Source organism: Poecilia formosa, unplaced genomic scaffold (assembly GCF_000485575.1).
Source record: "Poecilia formosa unplaced genomic scaffold, Poecilia_formosa-5.1.2 Scaffold221, whole genome shotgun sequence".
Taxonomy (NCBI): domain Eukaryota; kingdom Metazoa; phylum Chordata; class Actinopteri; order Cyprinodontiformes; family Poeciliidae; genus Poecilia; species Poecilia formosa.
In genome coordinates this window covers 615988-641938 of record NW_006800160.1, presented here as the reverse complement: position 1 = coordinate 641938, position 25951 = coordinate 615988, and the positions used below count along the sequence as shown (strand labels likewise).

The 25951-nt window shown below is 39.6% G+C and overlaps 1 protein-coding gene across 1 annotated transcript in view; it reads right to left on the bottom strand.

The window, feature by feature from the left end:
* Positions 1–7807: 7807 nt before the first annotated feature.
* The window catches only part of LOC103149317 (AF4/FMR2 family member 2-like), a gene marked incomplete at its 5' end in the record, with an annotated part of 41069 nt that continues 22925 nt past the window's right edge, over positions 7808–25951 (bottom strand). Inside the window, 7 exons of the mRNA XM_016679801.1 lie at positions 7808–15334; positions 15880–16106; positions 17785–17837; positions 19132–19225; positions 20776–20847; positions 22117–22253; positions 22740–22803. Coding sequence (XP_016535287.1) covers positions 15210–15334; positions 15880–16106; positions 17785–17837; positions 19132–19225; positions 20776–20847; positions 22117–22253; positions 22740–22803 — 772 coding nt within the window. The remainder of the gene's footprint in view (positions 15335–15879; positions 16107–17784; positions 17838–19131; positions 19226–20775; positions 20848–22116; positions 22254–22739; positions 22804–25951) is intronic.

The following is a 25951-nucleotide window of genomic DNA, read 5'->3' as shown; positions in this document are numbered from 1 at the left end:
GGATTTCAGATTTAAATAAATTTCCCTCTGAAAAAAAAAATCCCAACAGTTTTTTTCCTTTTATAGCACCCAGTCCTCCTCAGGTAACCTTTTAAATAAAGTCTTTTCCTTTCTGCCACAACAGCTGAGGGCGACTTGCACATCCTGTACTGTCGCCATACACTTTGACATTTTTGCTTTCACTTATGGCTGTTTCCCCCACAGTTGGTTCAGATTTAATTCGGGACCTGGAATGAACCGAGCAAAAAGCCACCGCCATAAAACCGTAATGCAAATGAAACGGAGTGTAGCTGCGTTTTTACTGCTGCTGCTGCTGCTGCAGCGCCCGACGATTTTTTGCTGTGGCCATTTAGAAGAAAGCAATTTCAGCTTTAATTTGGGGTCTGATGATGAATGAAGAGGATTTACTCAGTCAGCTTCTTGCAGTCTGCAGCACCGGCTTCTCTTAGAGGGATCTGAGTGAATTCTGGATCACAGGTCGGATTCTGACGGGGTGAGAAAACCCCCCAAAAAACCCTGAAGTACTGTTGTGTGGTTTTATATTTTGATTTCATATTTAACACCTCAAAAACATCATGTTTGTCTGTGTTAAAGAGCCTCTGGGAAGGAAAATACCGCTTTCTGGAACTGGCAGTCTTTTTCTGTTTCTCTGACTTTTTATAACCAACTATTAAAAACATTGTAATTTCATCTAAAAACATGGTGTGAGTCTCGTCTCACGCCTTTTTAAAATCTCCTGGCACTCATGCAGAACCATTTGCCTGAAATGAAGTACGTGTTAAAGATGAAAAGATAAAAAAAAAACACAAAAAAACCATGGCAGCACTTTATATCTATTCCCTGCCAGTTTCACCACTTCCAAATATCATTCTCAGTTTGTTTTTCTTTTTCCTTTATTTCAGATTTTTAGATTCCTTTTGCCTCTGAGCATCTCAGCCTTTTGGCTCATCTTGTGCGTTTGCTTCAGTAAAACATCAGTGTTTTTGAGGTTTAAATTTTAAAACTAACAAGCATCTTTTCCTGCTGTCCAATTTCTTATTAGATCCTTTGGGATGCAGTTGGAGCAAACAGAGTTACATTCAACAAAACATTTTTTAGTACAGAAACATGGACTTAATGAACTGTTTGTTTAGGATCCCAGTTAGCTGGGGGTCCATAGAAAATTATTTCTAGGGGGTCCTAGAAATCATTCAACTATATCTCGGGTAAAAATATTAACTACAATACATACAAAATGTTAAATTAATAAAATCTACAACTAATTAACCATTTCAATGATAAGTGTGTGACTGCTAAAAGGTTTTCAGCTTCTCTTTAACACCTGACTTCTGTCCAGCTTTAATCGGAGTTACTGCTCTGTGAGTAAAGGTGCGTTTGAGAAAATTAATTTTCTTGCAGCTGAAGGAATTAGAAAACGTCCTTCAGTTTAATACCTGCTGAAAGGTTAGCTTAAAAAAAAAAAACACTTCCAATGCGACAGACGAGCCTCGTCAGAAGGTATAGTTTAATTTAATCAATAAATATCGCTAATGAATCAGTTTTTCAGTTTACAGAGGTCACAGCGGTGTGTAAATGTTTGGTGTCACTCGTTGTGCTTTGTGAGGCGGTGGAAACGTCCGGGTCGGTCCCGCTGCATCTTCTCCGTCCTGCCACCTGCATTCCTGTCGGCTCACATTTCTGCTCCGCTGCTTTCATCAGATCAATATTTATCATCGCAAGCGCCGATCTCTGACCGCAGTCGAATTGATCTAATTGCAATTACATTACCGCTCACCTGCCGTCCTCCGTCCCTCCCTCCGCCATTTCTCCTCCTCTTCTTCACTCCATCATTCCCAGCGACCGATCCGCTTCTTTCTCCGATCCGCTCCGTCTTTGTCTCATGCTCATCATCTATCATTATGTTTTATACACTGGTAATTGCATTACCGCTGTGGGCTCGTACTCTGGCAGGTCACACTGACTTTCTGTTAACGGCGGCGACATACAATCACATTAGAGATAATGTGTGTGTGTGTGTGTGTGTGTGTGTGTGTGTGTGGAAAGCGCTTAGCTCAGCTGCGCTGAGACCGGGCCTCGTCTCGGAGGTGTGTGTGTTTACGGCGTGTGGAAAAATCCAGGAATAGTAAACAGCCTCCCAAGGACTTAAAGAAGTGGATTTGAAGAGTAGTTTGTCACAGAGGAGCTTTTTCTTCTTCTTCTTCGCGGCTGGAGCTACAGACCAGTCAGCTAATTAGATGCTCCAGTGCCACACATTAAGCAGCATGTGGAAGTTGCTCATAGCGAGGCACTTTATTAAACATACTCAATCTTCTTTCTTGCTGTTTAACACTTTTTTTCCTATCAGTTGGACATGAAGGAGGATTTCACACTTCGTCGTGTCAAACCAGGACGTTCTTGCTACAGTTTGCTCAGGGGTGACGGGAATCTGCTATTATATTATTATTATTATTATTATTATTATTATTATTATTATTATTATTATTATTATTATTAATAGTCTTTATTTCACCAGGAAAATCCCAGAGATTAAAAATCACAGAACATTCACAGCAAAACAGTTAAAAAGTTAACGCCATCATAAATTAAAGGGGCAGTGTCCTGACTTTTCCAGATTCATAGTATAATTTTATAGCACAATCAAGTAACAACTACCATCATTTATTAGATATCAAATATGTCTTACAATTTTTTTCAGTTCCTATTTAAAGAAATTGAAATTAGGCTTCTGTCTCTTTAAAAACTCCACCTACAGGAAGTCATCACAACATGGCTCCTCTATTAACCCTTTAACAACGCTTTCACCAGTGTTTCTCTGAGAAGTAGCTCCTGTAATGAGCTCAGCAGATGTGCAGTTTCACCAGATGTTTGCTAATTTCTTCTGGCTAGTCTGAAGGAGCTGAGTGGAGGAGTCAAGGGGAAGGCAGAAGCTTGGAGTTTTGGAAACTGCAGCTTATTGGAGGAGCTATGCATTAAAGGCGGAGCTAGATCCATCTGGGTGTTTGGCACAGCTGAATGGTTACCATGGAGATTATAAGGGTTTCTCAAACATGCATGAAAGAATCGAAGTAACTTGATGAGGGGATAACATCATAACATGATGTAAAGCTCAAAAAATCCCGCCCCTTTAAAATATTCCTCAGTTAAAACATTTACAGACCAACGATTCTTTCTCAAAATCAGTGAGAGCAGCGTTAAAAAAACATTTAGACATTACAGCAACTCTGGGTTCATGTGTTTCTACAACTAGTTCCAAGAAAACAGAACAGAAAACTGAAAATATTTCCCACATTCAGTTCAGACTTTAGGCACCGACAGCAAAAGTAATTTCTCACAACGAAGAGAATATTCTCCAGTGGACTTTCTAGTTATTTCAGCCAACAAATCTGAAGGAAGCAGTCCTACTACGGCCAAGGCTGTCCATCCGACCCGGCTGTATTTGTTCCTGAATATTTGAATCATTTCTTCCCAAAATTGTATCCAGTCTTCATTTTTGCTGTCCGCCAATTGGAATTGGATGCTTGTGGTCGGAACCGAGAGGTTTCCAAACCAGAACTCAGACTTTGGATCATTCCAGTTCCCCTAATATGAGGTGGAGTCATTTACAATGAGGTGGAACTAGCAATTTATTGAAAAACGATAAATAAGATCTTGAACTGTTGGAATGTGACATTTATACAGTGGGGGGTCAGACAGTGGGCAAGGCTTCATCTACTGGTAAAGGTAAACGTTTTGTTTCTATAACCTGGTATCGAGAGAAACTACTGCCTCAGGATTGTGATGTCATTGTTTCTCCCTGTTAACTTGACAATACTTTAAACCTTTACAATAGGAACTAAGCTACTTAGAGATGATCTCAACATCCATTCAGTTTTAACTGTAATCTTGTACTTTGGTCAAATCAGACTCAGGAGCCAAACCTTATTAACCTTATATTCTAACACACAATTTAAAAGTAGTTCAACCTTTATATCTGTCCACATAAATGAACCTCCTGGCGCCATCTTTAATTCCTAACAGGAAGTCATGCTTGTTTTGAAGCCATCTGATTGGCTGACGTAGGTTTTAGTTTTTGCGCTACACTGCCCCCTATGGGTTTGGCAGGTTTAAAATGGCGCTTTTAGGCGGATTTAAAAATGTTGAAAGGACAAAAACTTTTCTGTGTGATATTATTGAATGACGTGGCAGAGATATTGTTTTTTAAAAAGACCCAGCGACGTGCGAACAAGGCCTTGCACTGAGTGTCAGGCTAAAAAAACGACCTCATCTTCTTTCTGACTGGCACTTTGGACGCCTCAGCCTCTACAAAGCTTGAGATGATGAGATGTGTTTCCTGTCAGCGTGAAACTGGTTTAATCAGGACTCATTCGGTCAGAACAGACAACTTCTTGTCTTGCTAGGAGCTCCGTAGCTGTGAACCCGACAGCCAAACAGGAAACAGCGCTTTAACCAATCACAGCTCAGGATGAGGGGAGTGGCATCGTCTAAACGCCGCCACTATGACCATCAGCAGAGAAAATGAACTTCTGAGTGGGTTCCTTTCCCTAATGAGTCTGATTCAGTCAGTTATAGGGATGGAAATGATGTGGAAGGAATATAAAACAGAGGCAAGTTTCTCTCTGAAAATGTACATTTATTCTTTTAATGTTTTTTTTTTTGTTGTTGAGATTGCTGACATCTTATCTAAGATGAGTGTATTAATACACACTCAATAAAAATCTCCATATTATCTTATTTACATTTTCCACAATATTTGCAGCTGCAGCTAGACATGTGGCATTTACACTGACGATAACGCTGCTGTGTTTTTGTTTTTGACAATCATCTTTTTAGCCTGTCTGAATCTTACTGGACAGCTAAGACTTTATCAATACCAGAGATTCACTGATCCACTTTCTTCACTACCGATGTGATACCTGAGGTTCAGTATCGCCCGACTGTGATCCGAAAAACGACTGAACTGACTTAAAATGTTTATTTTTTTTAACACAGTCACAAATGTACTGAAGTACAAATGTATTTGATAAATCTGTATCTGTACAGCCACTGAAATACACCAACAGCTTCACAAGCCTGTTAAAACTTGTAAAAACAACTTTAATTTGTTCAATCAGTGCAATTAGGAAAATAAATCATGAAGAAACTGAAGCTGACAATATCAACAGGTTGACTATTTTGGTCAAACATGTAGGAAATAAACTTCAGTAAATCTTTCAGATGGTTCAGAAAGTTCAGTGTTTAATTCAAATACAATGTGAAATAAGAAATAAAGGATGACGTCACTCAGAGCACAAACCATAGAACTAGACTGACCAGATCTGCCTATTCAGTCTAATTCCATGGATCGGGAACATCGACATCAATACCCGATAAGAATTTTTTCAATATTGAGACCGATACAGATGTTAGTATCGGATCGGTTCAGCTCTAATGATGACACAAAAACTAAATACTTGTGAGAAATTATTTTTTTCCAAAGTATTTATTTTTCTCGTACACAAAAATTTAAGCAATCCATCATACTTTTTTTTTTAGCTAGCATATAAATATAAAGTATTTTTTTTTGTCTTATATCATAAATTTCAGACACTAATTCTTGATACTTTAATGCTGCCTTACTGTGGATTCCAAATTCAGCAGGAATAACACTGGTCAAAACCAGAAATTACAACATTTATGTAAATAATTTTAGTGTTTCAAATAACAGCTGCTGAAATATGCTATATCCATTCCACACTATTCATGTTTTCTGAGATGATGACTTGGCTTCTGCTGGAAGACATTCATTTCTTCGTTTTTGTTCAGATGAAAGAACGGCGTTCGTAGTTCTGGGTCTTCATCTCAAGCTTTAAACTTTTTCTCTTACATTTTAACAGATGGCTCTTGAAATATAAATGCAGCTTTCCCCTTTTTTAACTATTTATCAAAAGATATTCTACCCACAGCTGCATAATAAATATGGACATAGAAAACCGACTCTTCAAGGTCACTGAGATCAGAATTACGACTGATTTGTTTGTAGAGCTTTTTTTATTTTTTTTGCACTAAGTCTAACAAGCTTTTCATTTACAGGCCCAGAGTGGAGTTTCTCACTCACCAAGTCTGTAAGAATATAACTTGTAAATGTTTGATAAGGTTTTTTTTCTCTCTGTGTATCTGGGCTGCAGCAGTCGATAAGAGCGGCGGGTCCCAGCGCTCCGGCTCTATTAGCTGAGAAACATCACACAGAATAAATTCAGTCTAATCCAGACGAGTGAGTTTAGGAGCTCCGTTGAGCTGAACTCCGGTACCGACGCTCTGCTCTGGTCTTTGGTAAAGTTAGGTTGAGGTAACCGTGATCTGTCTAAACCTAAACTCAGGTTTTCTGTGTTCATCATTCTTGATTCTTTAACAAAATGTCCAACCTGATCTCTCCTTGTGATGAACTCAGTTTTAACTTTGTTCACTTCCAGTAAAAACCCCATATTGTTGTTGAAGCCGTGATAGGTAATTATTTTTAAAGAATTTTTTCTGCTCTGGTGGGATGCGATAAGTATGATGGCATATTAGGGCCGTTGTAGATGGAAAAAAGAGCAACTTTCAGCCAAAACATTTCAGAAACTTTCATTAAACAAACAAGGAATTGTATGAGTTCAAAAAGGAGACAATTTGCAAGCAAAAACTTTTCTGGGGAAAAAAAAACAACTTGGAAATTTTGCTAGAAAAAACTTTGAGATTGAACATTTTGAGATTAATCTCAGAATTTTTTTAAATTTTTTTTTTGAAAAAACTAGGAAATTTCTGAGCTCCAACAGTTGTGAGAAAAAAACTTGGAAATTTTATTAGAAACCCCACCCCTCCGGAGATTTTCAGATTAATTTTTATTATTTTCAGAATTAAAAAAAAAAAGAGCATTGAAATTTTGTTTGAAAAGTAAAACAAACAAAAAAAAACATTTGCTAGAAAAAAAAACTCAGAAATTTTCCATGTCAAAATTTTTCACATTTTGAAACTCACAAAGTTTCCTGTTTTTTTATTTTTAGAAAATTTCTGAGATTAGTCTGAACATTTCTGAGTTTTTTGGCAGAAATGTACTTTGATTGCATTGGGGCCTACAGCTTCCATACATACGGGGCTCCTTCACTCTTTAGTCACTTGTGTGTAGCTGATCAATCCATACATGACGCTATAATGGCTGTGAAAGGCTGATCTCAAACGTATTGATTTATTGAGGCTGAATACAAATGCACACCGCACTTTTTGGATTTTGTTTCTGGTTTATCGCGTCAACTTTTAAATATGTGATTTTAGCTTTAAAACAATGTGAGTTAGTTACGACATGCCTTCCCTGCAGACTACAGGTCTGGATTCAGACTTTAATCATCTCACTTTGATGACAAAATGTTTAATTCAAACGTATTCATGTCCCTCAAAGTAGCTTAAATTCAACTTTAACTAGGCCGTCATGTCTTCTTTTCTTTTCTCTCTCCTCCATCAGACTCTGCTCTCTCTCTTGAATTTTAATGTGAAACTTTATTCAGTGAATTAATCATGCATGGTGAAGTAGTCTAATAGTTACTGTGATGTAGAAATACGAGTTCATTAGTGGCAGTAAGACGACTGGATCGGCTCCTGTGTACATAAAAACCTCTCAGGCTAATTCATGGAAGAACCTCTGATTGTTAAATCAGAGCTATTAGAACATGCATGTGTGTTTTTTTAGTCCTTTCACAAAATATTCCTCTACTAAGACTCACATACGTCCCTCATTCTTAAAAACCAAAACCATGACATGCATCTTAAGAGCTCAATGAAAGACAGCAGCGGGATCACTGGTTCAAACAGGTTTTAATCCATATTTCAGAGACATTAAATATTTAAAAACAATGGAACTGCATCACAACTTTTTGATCATCATCTTCATCACATAGAACAACTTCATTATAAAAGAGAACCATAGAAAAAAAGGCCCAAAAGATAGCACTGGTAGAAAAAGAAAAACAGTGGAGGTTGTGCAACACATTTTGAAGGATACGACACAAACCCACGTTGGACTGATGTGCTGTCAGCCGTGTGCTGCACTGATCTTTGTTTTGTTTAGCCAGTGGTTCTGATGGAATCCGCTCACAGACCAGATCAGAGTCACCATGCTGCTGCCGCAAAACCACTGGTGGCTGCACTGGAGCGTTCAAGTTGAGCCGGATGTGAACTGTGTCCATATTCACTGCATGGCATGATGAGTTTGAGGTGCGTTCAGAGTCACTATGTGGGTTTTCAGTGCATTATAAACTTTGCTGTACTTTATAATATATGGCCATGGACTGGAAGATTGGCTAATAGCATTTTAACATGAGCCAGAAATCTCAGATTTTAAACCTAAAGTCACCTTATTTTTAAATTATAGGCAGTTGCAAATAAATTTTACTCAAATAATAATAATAAAAAAAAATGGGTCAAAAATAATTGTCAGCACAATTTTACAGAAACATGTTGCATACTGTACTAAAATGCTAGCTTAGTTTAATTTGGTTGGAATTCAGATGTAGGATTTGTAGGATTCAATTTACACAATAAAAAGAGACAAGTTATTTACTTCTGTGAAAAAAAGAGAAAATACTCTGAGTAATATTCAGACTTTGGTATGAAGATGATCGCTAGCTTTGCTCAGCTAGCTAAAAGCTATCTGCACTTTATCAGGTAAACAACAGGCAGATAATTAACAAGCTACAATTACTCAAGGGTGCTGGTAATTTAGCTGCTTTGCTATTTTGTACATTTGTTAATTTTGTTTTAGATTCCATATTATTTGCTTTTAGTGAGCTTTGCTGAGCTAGCTAAAAACTAGCTGCACTTTTCAGGTAAACAACAAACCTCGCTAAGCTAAATAACTTCAAGAGTGCTGGTCATTTAGCTACTTCGCCGTTTCGTACCTTTGTTATTTGTGTTTGTCTCATTTGGGTTTCATACTATTTGGGGTGGAAAAAGATCTTACCCACAATGACGGGTTTGTCTATTGCATGGAAATGTGGTTTCATGAATCCTTTAAATGTTAATTAGAGCTAGGTTCCTTACAATTTTGGTTTTATCTGTTGAATAGTCCAAAAAGGGATCAGAGCAGAAATTAATATGCAATATTGAAAAAAATTGCGAAACTGCTCTGTATTAAATCTGAGCAATTATCTAATTTATCCACAAATCACAAAATACTGAATTATGAAGAAAAATTAAATCATATCCAGTTTTCAATATATGGGTACAAAATGGGAATGCATGCTTCATATGGGATAAAAATTAGGCATACAAATGTTAAAACTACATTTCTGATTTCATCACAGTTGAGCTGCTCCAAAGGGTTAAAGGTCATTTCAACCCTTTGCCAATTTATACTCCAACTTCAAAATGGATGCCATCACATATCAGCTGACTTTTCATTACAATCAAACATTTGATGAATTATGGAGATGAATGTGTATAAAAGCACAACACTGTTTATCCTCTTTGGGGGTTATTTCTAGAAATAATAAGCTTTATCTGTGACTTAATGAAATGCAAACCACAATCAGGGAAAAGTTGTCACTGCTGGAGAGATTATCAAAGTATTACTGGCTTGACACCATCTGCTAGCAACACACATTAAACTTTCCATTGTAATTATTACAAAAATAATGTTTTCTTCTTACTACTGTCTTTCATAAATTTGTTGACAACTGTGATAATGCAACAAGAACTAATGAGATCCTTAATGAGATGCCAGCAGTATAACAGGGCAAGCTGAGCAAGTCTGTTTCCAAAACGTATTAGATGAAGACACAGAGTCATATTGTTATGCATAAAAATAATTTGTTGCTTTAATTCAATATTTACCAGTTGTGCTGCGATTCAAACACTAAATTGCTGTAATGTTCCCTTCAAGCCCCAATGCAAAGTTGGTCAACTTGTTCTAAATCTGAGTTAACCAGATAGAAAACATAAAATGAATATAAATATGCATATATTAGGGTGATGTTTTCATCATAACTAAACCAAAAATTAAGCTACACTCAATCTGGGTTATTTATGGATGTCATGTGACGTCTAACAGAAATATGTCTTATTGTCTGAGAACTCCTGATTTCACACTTAAATGATTTTGAGCAGAAAATTGAATTTATAATCTTGAAAAACTTTTATATAAACCTAACACAGGCGGCTGCCCCCTATAGCGCCGCACCTGGTAACCATCAGGTTCTTTCTACATGTTCAAATTGTTGCCATTCAAGAATATTTCAGTAAAATCAGTGAGTATGGACGTTCATACAGCTCGTCTTTAGACATAATTTTTACAAAACCAAGAAATGAATTTACTTTGAATTTTAAGAGCTGATGGGACATTTCATGCTACATTAGAAACTTAGATGCTGGCGAAATGTTGACATAATTACACTTTGCAGCATTACCATGAAACCAGCCACTCAACATGCAGCAAATGAAAAGTTACTAGTTGATGTATCAAGAAAAAAGCCGTGAGGACAGAATGCCATTGTTGAAAATGGGACTAAGTTGACCTTAAAAACACCTGAGCATTTCAGGCAACGCTTGGGTTAAGGGTAGCAAATACTAAAAAAGTAAAAACTAATCAAATACTTCATTTTAAACGATAAAAATTTGTCGTAGGTTTGATTTTTGCTCAAAACAAACACCAGTGATGTGTTTATTTGGAAGCTTTTAGCCAGAACCAGACCAGGCAGCTAGCTAAGCTAACTAGCAAAGCTAAGCAAACCATTTTACATTCCTATTGATTTTCTCAGTCATTTTACCACCTCAGAATGGTAGAAATAATATTACTGTGCCTTTTTAAGTGTTTTAGGTTCTTGAACGTCCGAACAGCCACCGTTAGTGATGCACATTTAAAGCAGCTAGCTGCAGGCGACATAAAACATCCACACATTCAGTGAACTACGCAACACAAAACAGACGATTTTTCTTTTCGTCTTTCTCCAAATGAACACAAGCAATTGTTGGTCTGAGGCTACCATTTATTGCATGCAATGATTTTTAAAGTTTCAGGCATTTCAGACAAAACTGAAACTTCATCAAATCATCAAGAAATCAGAATACAGCAACGGATGCTAAATTCAACACGTTTAATTCACACGCTTTTATTTTTTCATCTTAAAGCCAAACCCCTGGCGTCATAACGCCAGTAAAAAAGCTTATGGAGACATCTGATTATACAAAAAAAAAACAAAGAAAAAAAAGTTCATATTTATACCAATATGGTATGGAAAATTATTTAGATTCATTCTTTGTTTTTTAAATAAATAGAGCAATTCCAACTGGACACAAATAGAGGCACTTGAGTTTCTTTCTTTTTTTCCATGTTAAAGTGAAAATTACTTCCCACATCCACGTCGTCCTCTCATACACATTCAGCCATGGTGAAATGATCCAGAACTTATGAAACTCATGCTGGATGTGCTGGATTTACAGAAAGCGCACGGGGGGAAAAAAGTAGATTTTAAGCTTTTGTAGCACAATAAGCAACACAGAAACAGTGGGGACTCGTCTTTTGAATGTACCACAAAGGGTTAAAAATCACTTCAGCTTTTGTGCTGTGTAAATACACCTGTAGCCTGTGCATGGACACACACGCACACACGCACACACGCACACACACACGACCCACGCTCCTATCCATTCTTTCACATTGACTTAAGACACAAAAAATAACAAACACCCAAGTACACGGCTTCTAGGTGTCACAATCTGTACAGTATGTTACACAAACATCATTATTGTTCAGCAACGATTTAGATAGACTCGACAATCAGCTGTACACGTATACACACCAACAACAACAACACGACGAATGTTGGGAAACGTCTAGAAGAGGATCCAGCAGATGATCCGATCTCATCTAGTGCTGTACAAACTCGCAGATTCGCTTTGACAACGGGGGGCAGGAAGAGGAGCAGACGGGAGATCTTCCTCGTTCACCCGCTCTGCATGTAGGAGGGAAGTAGGGTGGGGGGCTTAATTGGAACCCAATCATACCGAGTTTAGTAGTTTTGTTTTTTTTTCTCCTCCTTTTTTGTAAGTGTTTGACACCTTAGTGGGTGGGTTACTATGGGAACTAGAACTGAGCAGAAATTTGACAAAAAGTCCATGACCAGCAAAAGACATGTTGTGTTTGATGGAAGAAGCCTTCGTTCAGAGAAGTAAACAGGGAACCTGTTCTGTTTCCGTTTACTCCCTAACATTCAAATTTTACTCTCAACCAGCTCATGTGACGTATAAACAAGGCAGCTAGTTAAGTTAGCCATTTGTAAGCAGATAAGTTAGCAGCTAGCTAAGCTTAGCATAGTCAGAAAGAGTAAGTGAGAGAAGTTGTCTGAGAAATAAAGAGGAAACTTGTTTTGGTGGTGTTTACTTAATTTTTTCCCCAGAGCCATCTTGTTTGACTTTTAAACTAGGCAGCTAGCCAAGTTAGCTAAGTTGTCTGCTTACAACTTGGCTAACTTAGCAACTAGCTAAGTTAGCTAATTGCTAACTTAGCAAATAGCTAAGCAAATAGCTAAGTTAGCCAAGTGAGGACTAAGCTAAGCTTAGTTCCCAGCTACCTAAGATTATCTGGCTGCTAAGTTAGCCAAGTTGTCTGCTTAAAACCTAGCTAACTTAGCAGCTAACAAAGGTTAACTAGCTCCTAAGTTAGCCTAGCTGTCTACTTACAATTATCTTGTTTACTACTCACATGAGCCATATTTAAGGTGAAATGGTAAAATACTGAATATTTCTGGTCTTAATTTAAGAATTGGATTTTGGCGTAGCTTTATGTCATGATAACAAGGCAAATGGAAGGCATTAGAGTTTTGTTTTGGAGGCCCCTGGAAATAAATGACACTGTTGGCACTTCATGACCAACAGGCTAAAAGGCTTTACATCTCAGTATCCACTTGTATCATTAAAAATATGCTACTCTCTTGACCAATAATGTGAGAGTAAATCCTGTAGCTACAGCTAAAAAAAAGTGCAGCAGCAGTGACGTACGTCACATTTTACACCTTGTTTCACCAGAAAGCTAATTTCATTTCATAGCATCCGTATGGTGCCATTTTGTCTGTTTTTCCTTCTGTGTTACCAGGTAACAACATTAAAGATACCATCTGATGCATTTTTTTTAAATTCACAAACAAAACTACAATTATGTAATTAAGTCATAATTTCACAAAATGCATCATTTTAAAAAATTCCACTGAAGAACAAACCTCTGCCAATTTAACTTTATTTTTGTTGATGACATCACAAAAGGCACAGTAATCAGCTTGTCTTAGTGCTAATGTTATGGCAAAGCAGTGACTCTACACATATGGACGTGAAATGAAGCACGTAAGGTGCAAGTGGTTTGGCTTCTTTGACGTTTTTCCATTACAAATGTGTATAAAACTTTGTTGATATTCTGCTAATGTTGAAAAAACTCAATTTCGCAATCGTGGTGTTTCCATTAAGCTAATTTATTTTGTAATTCCCATTTGCTCAGTTTATGGATGCAAACCGAAGCAAACTGTGAAGAAGAAGAAGATGAGAATCATGGGAACTTTAACGTTTAATGTTTAACTTTAATGTTTTTCATTTGACTGGTTTGTGGCAGAATCATTCAAACGCATCGACGCGGCTCAAATTCATGATTTGATTAAAAATGTCAGAATAAGAAAGAATAGCAACAAGAAAACTTGATAACTCATAAGTTGCTCTGTGCCTGACGTGATGTCATCGGAGGAACCTACTTTTATTTCACTTAAAATACGTAAATAAAAAAAAGGAAAGGAAATCAGGGCATGTTGGTGTGTAGGAGTCAAACTAAAGGTAAAGCAAACGGAGATGTTACTGCATTAGGCCAGCAGCTTTAATTAAAGAGACAGTGTCACTTACTTCCTTCCTTTTCTGATGTAACTAAGATTTGTCGGCTAATCAGGGAGGTCAAACTCATTTTCTTTTCGGAGGGCATCAAGATCATGAATGTCCTCAAAGAACCAGGCCAGAACGGACTGATGATGCCTGCTAATTGTTCAAATATTAAACAACAGCTGTCTCTGTGTTCTTCTTCTTATGTAACCATACTGAATGTCTTTTCACTCTGATCAGTCCATTCAGGATTCTGAGATTGTTTATGATTTTTTTTACTATCAAAATCTGAGCAAATTTAGAAATATTTGAGTTCATATCTGATGGTATTTTTTTTTTTTTAATTCACCATATGACTTGTAACATCAAGTACATTTGAGGCAGTGGTGTAGTAAAAGTAAGAAACACTGCCACCTGTAGGTGGGAGTTTGTCTCTTACTTTGTCTCTGTCTCGTTTTTGAACGTTTTGGGTAAAATTTGTAATAAACTTGTAATAATTTTTTGTGAATCAATTTTTTGTGAATTTTCATGACATCGCAAAAACCTGGAGGGACTGATTGATGTCATTTGGCAGGACGCAGAAAAACTGCTTTGAGAATGATTGATGAATATTTATGTTAAAGGTTGTGTTGACGCGTCCCTCTGGGGTCTAGAGGGCCACATAAAAGACTCCAGCGGGCCGGATTTGGCCCTCAGGCCGTGAATTTGACACATGTCCCATAAGTGCTAAATATGAACTTTGGAATAAGTGGGATTTTTCACTTTAAATATTAAGAATATCTGTGTTTGACACCGTTGTAACACAAATCCAATCAGAAACGTCTGGACTCAACGGCGGCAGGTTTCGGCTCCAGTCGAGGTACCGAGTCGGGTCTGCTTTGATTCTGCCTCAGGGGCGTGTGGGGGGGTCATAGGTCGGCCTCTATCCCCTCACCCTGTGGTCCTTATCTGATGGATTGAACGGCTTCTCCTCCAGCCGGATCGATGTCAGCCTGAGGCTTTAGATCCAGACCCGATCACTGACTCCTGGCTGCTCCTCTGCTCAGCTCTCTGGCCACATTTAGCCACCTTAATCACATCAGACGCTCACTTATCTTCCAGAAAATGATCCGTTTTAAAAAAAAAAAATCACTTTTAGCTTCTTTCTGTTGGTTTTCTTAACGGAGGGTTTGGACGTGTTCTGCGTCTCCTCAGGTGTTTCACCTGGATCACTGCGGGGGAATTCGGGCCCAGTCATCATCCTCGGTCTGTGTGTGTGTGTATGTGTGTGCGCGCGTATGTGTGTGTGTGGTTTGGGTCGCAGTGGGTTGGGTCTCATGTCAGCTCCAGCTCCTGCTGCTCTGCTCCCGTCTCTAGAGCAGCTGCGCCTCGGAGCGCAGCCAGTGCAGTCCCTGCCGGATGTAGCGCACCAGCTCCACCATGCTGCTCTGCTGACTCAGAGCCCCCCCCATGGCCGAGTCCAGGTCCTGGAAGAAGTCTGCAGGACGCAGCAGGGAGAGAGCAGGTCACTGCTGCACATCGCCACAACCAACAGAAACTGTCTACAAATCCTGACACGTTATATTTGCAAACTGCAGTTAAAATTAAATAGACACTATGCTAATGGGTTAGCTACTAAATACATTTTTAGTTGCTGCATGAGTTGATTATACAGGTAATAAATGCAAGATTATAAAAGTAATTAAGTGGGAACTTTGATAAGTTTTGACATTATTTCCAAAAACAAACAGAATCCTAATAAAATTGACACAAATGTTGCTATTCCTGAAAAACGTAGTAAACAGAAAGCAGTTTGTCTTTACCTCAAACATAAATAAATAAATTGTTTAAAATCATGTTATTTAAACTTTTCTGCATTTCTCCAGTCTCTCCTCTCCTGCTGCTGAAACGTTTTACTTATAAACAAGGCAGCTGGCTAAGTTAGTTATTGGTGGATGTCAGAAGCGTTGGGTTGCCGTGTTGCTGCGTTGCGTTTCTGCGTTGCGTTGCTGCGTTGCTGCGTTGCTGCGTTGCGTTGCTCACCTCTGCTGTCGGCGGCCAGCCTGTCGGCCGTCTCCCACTGCTCGTAGCTCCTCAGGATGTTGTTGGTGATGTTGACGTGGCTGGCGGCCATGTGGTGGATCCGCTGGGGGATCGCCACGCTACCGGACGACCCTGATGTCCCTCCCCCTCCTGTTGCTGCCGCCGGCGCTCCTCCACTGCTGGCTGGAGACGGGCTGAGTGAGAGGGGCGACGGCGTCCCGTTGACCCTGGAAAACACACAGACAGGCGGTGAATCCCAGAGGCATGATGGGAACCCAGCAGGGAGCCTCGGTGTTTTACTATGAGAAACACAAAGGTTTGGTAGAAAGTACTGCCTGAACACACTTTGAAAAACCTGTTCACCTCCTCACCTGTGGTGGCGCTGCACCAAGAACCACAAAGGGAAACGACAAAAACCTCTGAAGACGACTTCCTTCTTCATGTCATGTAAACTAAACAAAGTGCCATCAGATTTTAGTGGTTGTAGGATTTCTCTTTGGCAAAAGACCACAAACTATTTCTCCTGCTAGCAAGACACTAATGTGTTTGTTTTGGTTGCATTTACCCAGAATGCCCTGCGCTATGGTCCGCCTCCTGCTTTTGGAGCGCTCTGCGGTCCACTTGCTGTTCATATTTGCTTTCAAACTGCACTAGAGTTCACTTCGACCTGAATGTGGCCTGGGCTTGATGGCACATTCACAAATGAACTGAACTTTCCACACAAACTGAACTCCAGCTGCCCTCAAGTTAAACCGCTTCAACAAATTGCTACATACAGCTATAAATTGAAAAGCACAACATATTCAAAACCACAAGGACATTAACTAAACATAACTACAAATTAAGAAAACATAAAACAGAAGAATCGTTTAGTGGATGATTCCACTTTTGACCTTCGACCTCCACCAGTTCTTCTGGCATTTGCTCTCTCTGTTTAGATGGTCACAGAAAAGCTGAGCTCTGTAGTTTGTCCTGACTCAAATTATTCTTGGGTATCTTAGCTACATTTACATTGGTAACAAATTCTCAACAGATGTGCTAAAGCCAGAAAAACTTTCGACTCTAAAACCAAAGTGGTGTAGTCCAATCAGTGAAGTCTTGGGTTTCCCACTGAGATCTGCCTCTTCAGTTTCGTTAAAGTTGTTGTGTCTTAACTTGTAGTTATGCTTAATGTGTTTTTCAATTTGTAGTTGTGTTTAGTGATTAGTTGAAGTGGTTTGTACTTCAGGGCCACCGTACTGAACAGGGCAGGTGTGAATGCACCCTAACAAAAGAAGAAGAAGAAGAAGAGGAAGAAGAAGAAGAAGAAGAGGAAGAAGAAGAGGAAGAGGAAGAAGAAGAAGAAGAGGAAGAAGAAGAGGAAGGTGGCAGCCTCAGTAAAACAGAAACATGTCGGCTCCTCCTGTGTCGCGCAGCAGGCAGCAGGTCTGTGGCAGTGATGTAATGTCTGTGATGTGGCCTTGACCCCCACTGACCCACAACTTGTGTCTAACTCAGCACCTCCCCCACACACACACACACACACACACACACACGCACACACACACACACACACACACACACACACACACACAGCCAGCTCCGGTCCTGCTGCTGCGCAGCATCAGAACTGTCCAAACTCATTAGTTTCACATCCGCGACTCCTCCACGCCTCTCCTCCTCCATCCATCATCGCCGCCTCCATCACTCCTCCTCGCCGAGCGCTCGGCGGCCCCTCCGGTCCTCTCCTTCTCACATCTACAACAAATCAATCCCTTTATTTGCTTCCTGAGGGGTTTGTTTGAGCAAGTGGCTGTCACGGGCCGGTTTGGGAAGCCGCAGCAGAGCACCGCTGAATTAGAAATTCTCAATTATGGCGTTGAACCGGAGTGGGGCCGAGGCCCGTCGCTGTGCGTGGTTACTCACTTTCCGTTGCTCCTCCAAGGAGACGGGGCCTGATGGGAACTCTTCGCCGAATTCTGGATGACAAAAAAAATAAAAAAAATACAAAGAGACAATTTCATTATTAGAGGTCGTTTACAGCTGAGCAGTAGTGGAAAAAACTCAAGTTGGACTCTTAGAAACAAAACAAAGACAAACAGCTGGTTCACCCAGAGACAGTAGCTGCTTTTCCATCGATCATCAAAGTATGCAAGTTGGAATTACAAAACAAAAAAAACTTTATGGAAAACACAAAATCATGTTTTTTTACAAAAAAGTTTTTCTTTGTCTGATAAAGTCAAGTTTAAAAGACAAAACTGAAAAACACAAAGTCTTACCAAGTAGTTTTGGTTTAATTTCCATTGAAAATATCTCAGTTCACTTGAAACAAAACAAAACTAACTTATAATAAACTTATATAGCTTGCAAAAAAGTTTGTTTTAAGTCAATAATTCCTTACTATTTATCAGAAAGTGTGAGTTCCAGTGGCAGATTATTTCATTTATAACATGGGAAAAATATCTTGTTATAAATAAAACAATCTGCCAATAGAACTAATACTTTTTAATCAATATCAAAGAATTATTTACGTACAATAAACTCTCATGTCTTGCTGAAAATTTTGCTTTCAAGTTAGTTTTGTCTTATTTGAAATGCATCATGATATTTATAATTGAAATTAGACCAAAAATAACTGGTAATATTTTGTTTTCTTGCAGTGAAATTCCTAAAATTCAACCATAAAAACAGAAGTTCTTCCCAGTTTCAACAAGTAAGATATTCTGTAACCAGGATGTGTTTGGAAACCATCCATATTCTGTATTTCAGCTCTGGTTTCCTGACGTCCTGGAACCTCTGAGAACCATTAGCCGACTAAACGAGTTACAGATCTGCTGTGTTGTTCTGCAGAGTGAAGCGCTCTGCCTCTGTCAACACGTCCCCGTCTGCAAACAGGCTGCGCTGCTGAGCGCCCCGTCACTCCCTTCTCAGAAATCCAATCCCATCAGTGAGAAACGCAGAACTGTGTTAATGACATCCTCAGTAATTAATTCAACTAAACGCAATTAATCAAAACAAGCACATTAAACCGCAACAATCCACTGCGATGATGGATGGAGCTAATTAATGCGTTAATATTAAAAGAAAAAGGAACGGAATTTTACAACGGCATGCAAAATTAATGCACAGGCAGCGTGGAAATGGATCCGAGACGTGTGTGTGTGTGTGTGTGTAGGCGCGCGGTTGGCCTCGCACAGTCTGTCACGGAGGCAGACGGTGAGAGACGGGGAAGGAAATCAACTCTGTGTCCAATTGTGTGTGTTGAGTTGTTACCTTGAAGTACTCCATGAGCGAGCGTGAGTACTTGACAGCGTGGTCTTTCTTCAGATGGAACATCCTCAGGTACAGCAGAGACAGACAGCGGTTGCTATGGGAACACAAGTGTTGGGAGGCGGATGAGTTGGCCGTACAGACTCCCCCAGTCAAACTTTCTGCTTGGTGTTAGTCAGTTTAACCCTGGATAATCATTTAAAGACGCGTAAACGTACGATTAACTCCACTGATATGTTGTCTGTGTTACTTGTACGTTTGTTCTGTCTTATTGGAAGCGTACTAAGATATTTGCACGAGAAAACAGACAAAAAAAAAACAACAACTAAGTAACATTTTGTGTTTTTGCAGTGAAATAATTGCTCTTAACAGATTCATCAGTTTGAAGTTCAGAAGGTCTGGGAACTTTAATTAGAAACTCACAGCTTGTCAACGTTTCCCTACTGCATTATATGATGTGACACAGAGTTTATTTTAAACCTTGGGGTCAAACAGTCGACACACTACAGCCGTTAGATTATGCTGGGTGGTTTTTCTTCTACAATCACAAATACAGGGCACTGGGGAATTATTTTATTTTCTTCATTATAAAGAAATAAACACACACACACACACACACACACACACACATATATATTTTATATGATTAAAATCTAGGTTTCATTGTGATAATAAACTAATATTGTCAAACCTCCAAAACTGACTGACTGGTTTGATTGTTACTTTTCCTGATGTGTGATTTCCTTCCTCCATTTGGTTCCATGAACGCATCAATAAATGTCTAAATATTTAAACGTTTCTGTTTAGAGGTGACGTTTCACTACTTCTGTGTAAGGAAACCTATTTGATAATAGGTAAGCTTGTCTTAGAGCTGTATTCATGTTAACATGTCTCATATATGCAGTTAGAGCATCAAAGACCAAAAATAAAATGCTAAAAAAAAAAAATAATCTTTTCGTTTTTGGCTGATAAGACCAGGGCGATTGCCGAGTCAAATTAAAGGTACAATAACAGCACAATAGTTACCATAATGTTATTTTTTGTAACTTTTAAAAGTAAAAGCACATATGTGTTTTTATATTATATTTTTGTTACAGTTTGATCTGTAAAGCGGCTCTCATAACGCTGCATGTTTCTTCAGTATTCCAACTGGAACTGTTCACTTTGGTCAGATAAGTTCATCTTAGCAATTAACGCTTCAGGTGTGTTTTTGTAAAACAATAAAATAAACAGGCTGATTCATGTAAAAGCAGCTCCTGCCTGCTGCCAAGTACAGTGGAAGACATGATGGACAAGAGTGAGCAGTATTAACAGAATAAAAGCTTCTGTAATTTGTGTGTGCTGGACTTTTGTCTTATTAGCCAAAACATAAATATGATCACAAATATGTGCAGAATAAAATATTAGTTTTTTTGCTCTTAGATTCTACTTTGTTTAATTTAGTCAAATTCAAGTACATGTTATGCAAATTATCGACAGTCATAATTTGGCAGAACTGCGACCACTAGATGGTGACAAAAATCATCTAAATATGAACCTGAAACGTGTTGAATTTACTTCAACAGGCACTCTTGGTATATGTTCATCACACTGGCTGTGTGCTGGTTTGAGAAGTGATAAGAACAGACTTGAGGAGGCGGATCGTACCACAGAACAGCTAGCCTCTTCTCCAAGACGGTGGCCGAGTGGCTGGTGAAGTTCTTCAACCTCATGGCGTACCTGCAGGACAGAGAAGCTCGTCACTCCTCTGGTGTTTACCGATTCACTTCAGGAAAGTGCAGATGCACAAAAACTGAGAATAAAAGAGTTTTTCCAGAATGATTTGTAGCAAAACATCAAGCAAAAACATGATTTTTCATCTGAGAAGGACATCTAAGAAGTCACTTCTTTGCTCTTTATTGATCTTTGAAGACAAATTCTCATCATTTCCACAATCATCCTCCTTAACGAGCATCCAAAGGTGAAGCCACCGATCTGAAGCCCGGGTCTTGCTCGAGGACACTTCAGCGGGACAGATGAGTGCAGATGAGCGGATCTTGAACCCCAGCTCTCGAGCTAAATGGCCGTCTCCCTCTTCACGAGCGCCTCTCAGACCGAGCCGCTCGTTTATTATTCACCGTTTGCTCTCTCCGAGTTGCACTCGGCGGCTTCGCATGCTGGCAGCGCTCAAAGGATCGAACGCTGAGATCTGGCTAATTTACACAGATTAGCAACCTTGTAGGTGTCTGAAGGGCTGGAACACAACAAAAAAGACTCGGAGCTGAAGAGTCCAGCTGGTTGCATGTGGGCATGCATGCTAAATTAGAGCTCATTAAAAAGGCATTGCTTTAATTTGCCATTTGTGGTGGAACGGGTGCAAATTTACACGTCCACAGGACTTTATGAGAGCCGTTTCATCAGGTAGGAAAGGATCACCTGTTGCTATAAATTATATGTATTCATTTTGCAATACAAAAAAAAAACAGATTACAACTGTACCACTGGATACTCAAGCAGTACTTCATTTTATTTCCTGCTTACTGCTTTAGAAACTACAATGTTCAAATGTTTCATGTAAACAGACCAATTATTGTAAATCGGCCCTTAACTGGGAAATCAGCCATTGTACTTTGCTAAGTTAGCAATAATTATCCCCTGTTGTCTTCTTAGCGACGTTGTCATTAAATTTTGCAACTTTTCAGACAAAACATTTGGTATCAGTCAAAATCAGAATCGGCAGGTCAGGCTTTTTAAAGATCGGTGAACTAGTTATTAAACCATAAAACGAAGTGAATCCCAATAAAAGGGGTGGAGAATAAAGTGTGGACAGTAAAAGTCCATCCAACTGGCCAAAGATACGACTTTAAAGATAAAACCCCTGTAGCTCCTGGACCCAAAGAGGAAATCCTGACTGCAGTATTGGAAATATTGATGTTGCTGTGGATGTTGTGCAGTTTTGTAAAAACGTTTCCTGACTCCCGTTGGCTTCTTTCTGCCGTTGATCCGTACCTGATGAGCTCCACCGTCTCTGAGTACATGGTGTACGGCGATTTGGCCTCCAGCGGATCGCGCTCCATGGCGTTCCCGCACTCTATGAAGGAGAGGGCGCCGTCCGCGTAGTTCACCGCTTTCCCAAATTTGTCCGTCTGCGGAGCACAAAGGAGGAGGAAGGTGACAGAGATGAAATGCCAGAGAAGACAGAACAGGCAAGAGTCGGAATGACGGCGGAACCGCGGCCTTCGCTTTGAATAATCTCCCACTAAGATGCAAATCCCCCGATAAATCTGAGGAAACGATGCGTACACGTAGCATAAATAACAAGTTCAATAAATCTGACTTCATTGTTTGGGGAGGATCCGATAATTTTTTTGATATTGTTTAATCCTGCAGACATCATCACTCTCTGAGCACGACCCCCCCCTTGGAGACAAACGCTGTAATAAATAACACAAATTACAGCGTGCAGGCCTCGATGCTAAATAGATTTGCATTGTGCAGAGACTGGAAGCCTGTATATGATTACAGCATAGTAAACGCTGTGTGCTTTGAAACCCATCCAACACTGTCTGAGCCTGATTGTGGATCATTCCCTGATTGATTTCAGCAAAGTGTGGAGCCGTGCAGCGTCTTACCAAAGCGTCGGCCTTGTGCTTCAACCTCTTTGCCTCCTGCATGTAGTACTCTGCAGTGTGGACTCTGGAAAACAACAAAAACAAGAACACAACTCGTGTCTGCACCGACCAGCGTCCAAACAGAAAGGCTGGGATCCTCCAGGATGATGGAGTGATTTACATAACCACCGGCTCCACAGAAGCCTGCTTGTGTAAACACACCTCAGGCTCGGTGTAACCTTAGAACGACAGCAAAACACGCTTCATGAATAATGCAGAGGCAAGAAAATAAGTGCGGAGATGTATCGTCTGCCCAGATTTGAACAGAGCTGGACCAGCGTTGATGTAGTTAACGCTGCTGCATGATATCAACTGGCCACCTTCTGGCTCTTGTTCAGGAGAGAAAGAAGGAAATCTCACTCACTACCGAGGGTGAAGGTTGGAATGAGGCTCGTTTTGTCCAACTAGCAGAGGAGAACAATACTCACTTTAATAAAATAATGACCTAAAGCGATGTTGACAAAAACATCACACTGTTTTTATTGTCAAAATTGATTTAGACAAAAAAAAAAAAAATCCTTTTGGGAAAAAAAGGCTTAAATGTGATGATATTTTGGTTTTGATCCAATACCTAATATTTTCATAGTCAGTATTGCCGACTCCAATACTTTCCATTATTCAAGTTTGAAAGGTCAAACTTAACATTTAGGTTAAGTTTCCTTAGGTTCCTTTGAATTATATTGTTAAAACTTTAGAAAGAATTTTGACCCATGTCTGCAAAATACTTCAACATCTTAAGATAAACAGAAACAGGACAGCAAAGCAAATGTGTACATTTTTTCCAAAATAAACAAAACGCAAAAAATTATCTGATGAAAGAAAATCAAAAATGAAATCTTGGTGGTCGAACACATCACAGACATAAAATAAAATTTCATAATGGAATCTGAAACTGAAGTATCCATTTTACCACACTGCTATTGATCGATACCGGTATTGACTTGGTATCGATATTTTGGGATTTAGACGTTGGGTCACACCACAGCTTAGGATGATGGTTGATCATCTCCAAAGCGCCACTTGCAGCCCCAGGCTGCAGGTTGTAAACCCCTGGGCTACAGTGAGACCTGACAATGGAAAATGTGTCTTTACTTAATAGTGGAGACGGTTTAAGATGTGATGAATGAGATGTTCATTAGGATGTTGCCTAACTTTCCTCCTGACCTGTTTTTCTCCCTGAGGTTTTCACGGAACAGATGCTTTTAACCTGTACACCAGTGGTCCCCAACCTTTTTATTACCACGGACCGGTCAAGACTTGGAAAATTTTGCTGCGGACCGGAGGAGGGGGGGGGAGAAGGAAGGGGGGTTGCACCGTCAGATAAGGCTTCTGCATGTTGGTGTTCCCGCTAAATCCTGAATATACCCAATTTGGGTTGTCTTGGCCTTTTTATCGCAGCCTGTGGGGTTTTCCCTGACTGGGAACGAGAATACAACTTGTTGAATGTGACAGGTAGCCAATCAGAAAGCGCGGTGACGTAAGAACAGAGGGGAATCCCAAACAACTGAGAGTACGGTGGATATCGGAGATGATATGTGGAAATGTTTATTATTATTATATGTAAAGGTCATTATTATAAATGTTTATGTTTATTCAGTTAAAAATGTTAACTATAAAAAAACATAGTCACCTCCAAATCATAGTGCAGCAAATAGAGCGGCTGCTCCCGTCGTCTTTTATCCACCGCCTTTTCTTTTTGTTACGTCTTTTATCTCGTAAAATGACTCCACAAACTGTCACTATTGCTTCTACATCGTCATCCGTGTTTGGTTATTCTAAATTCCCGTATGCTCTGTTGGGGGTTTTGTGGATTTTCTTCGCAATGTTTGTGACTGGAATCGGTTTGTGTGGTGTGTTGCTCCTGCCGTGTGGCTGGAAACACGAACCGATCGAACCTGTTGGACTTTTATCAGCTCTGTGGTCACAGAGGTTTGGAGAATCGGCCGACAATTCTTAAATCTTGCCGTCTAAACCAGATTTAAGACTCACAAGCTCTACTCATCTCCTCTCGCCCACTGCCCAAACGCTCTCTGACTCTGGTCGCTATGGTAACATTTACATATCCCTTCAAAATAAGATACAGATGCGCCACAAAAACGAACACTTTACTTTCGTGAAAATTTTAACTCACGATAATGACTAACGGGAGTCCTGAGCTTGTTTCTCTGCAAGGAGACGGTCCCATCTGGGAGTGATGGGAGGCAATGACACCCGAAGTGTTGCTTATATCCACAGCCTGTTTGGTCTCTACGTGGCGAAGCAGTTTGAAGCTTCATTGCCTCATTAGCAGCCGGTCGCCACATGTTACTCAGAGCGGCTTGTAATGTTTGACTCACCTATCGGTCCGGGATAAATCCATCCTCCTGTCTCTTCTCTGGGCCTTTTCCCCTTTGAAAAGAAACTTTCCAAAGACATCTGATCTGTTTCTTACTCATTTTGCTCCTTGTGGGCTCAGCGTTGGTGCGCAAGTAACTGAGAGAATCCGGTGAAAGGATTTTCAAAATAAAAGATCGTCCAGACTCAAATAATACATAAAACGGAAATATTTAATTATTTCTTGCCCGGCACGGTACCAATTGGTCCACGGACTGGTACCGGTCCACGGACCAGGGGTTGGGGACCACTGCTGTACACCATTGGGCCACACTTAGCAGCCAGGGTAAATCTGAGTTGCTCTGGGATTTATTTAGGGGGATGAATGTTCAGGGGTCTGAAATGTGCTGCTTTATGCTTGTTTTATAAAATTCCAATAAATTAAATAGTAGTTTGTGGTTTTAAAGTGACATAATGAGAAAAAAATCCAAGAGCTACACTGAAAAAACAAACAAACAAAAAACACAAAATCTTGCCAAATGGTTTTGGTTTAGTTTCCAATGTTACAAATCAAATAATCTACCAGTGAAACTAGTAATTTATTATCAATATTACTAAATTATTGACTTAAGCTCCTAGATCTCGCTGAAAAGTTACTTGTAAGTTAGGTTTAGTCTTACTTTAAGTGTACCAAGATGTTGAAACATGACATGTTGAGTTTTTGCAGCTGCCTTTGTGAGGCTCTGCACATGGAAAACCTGCTTCCTTCTGTCCAGCAGACAGTTTTCCGCTCTACCTCGGTTTTCCAGATGAAACCGTCTTCATAAGGAGAGCAGCTAATGAGCTGCATGTCGCTGAAC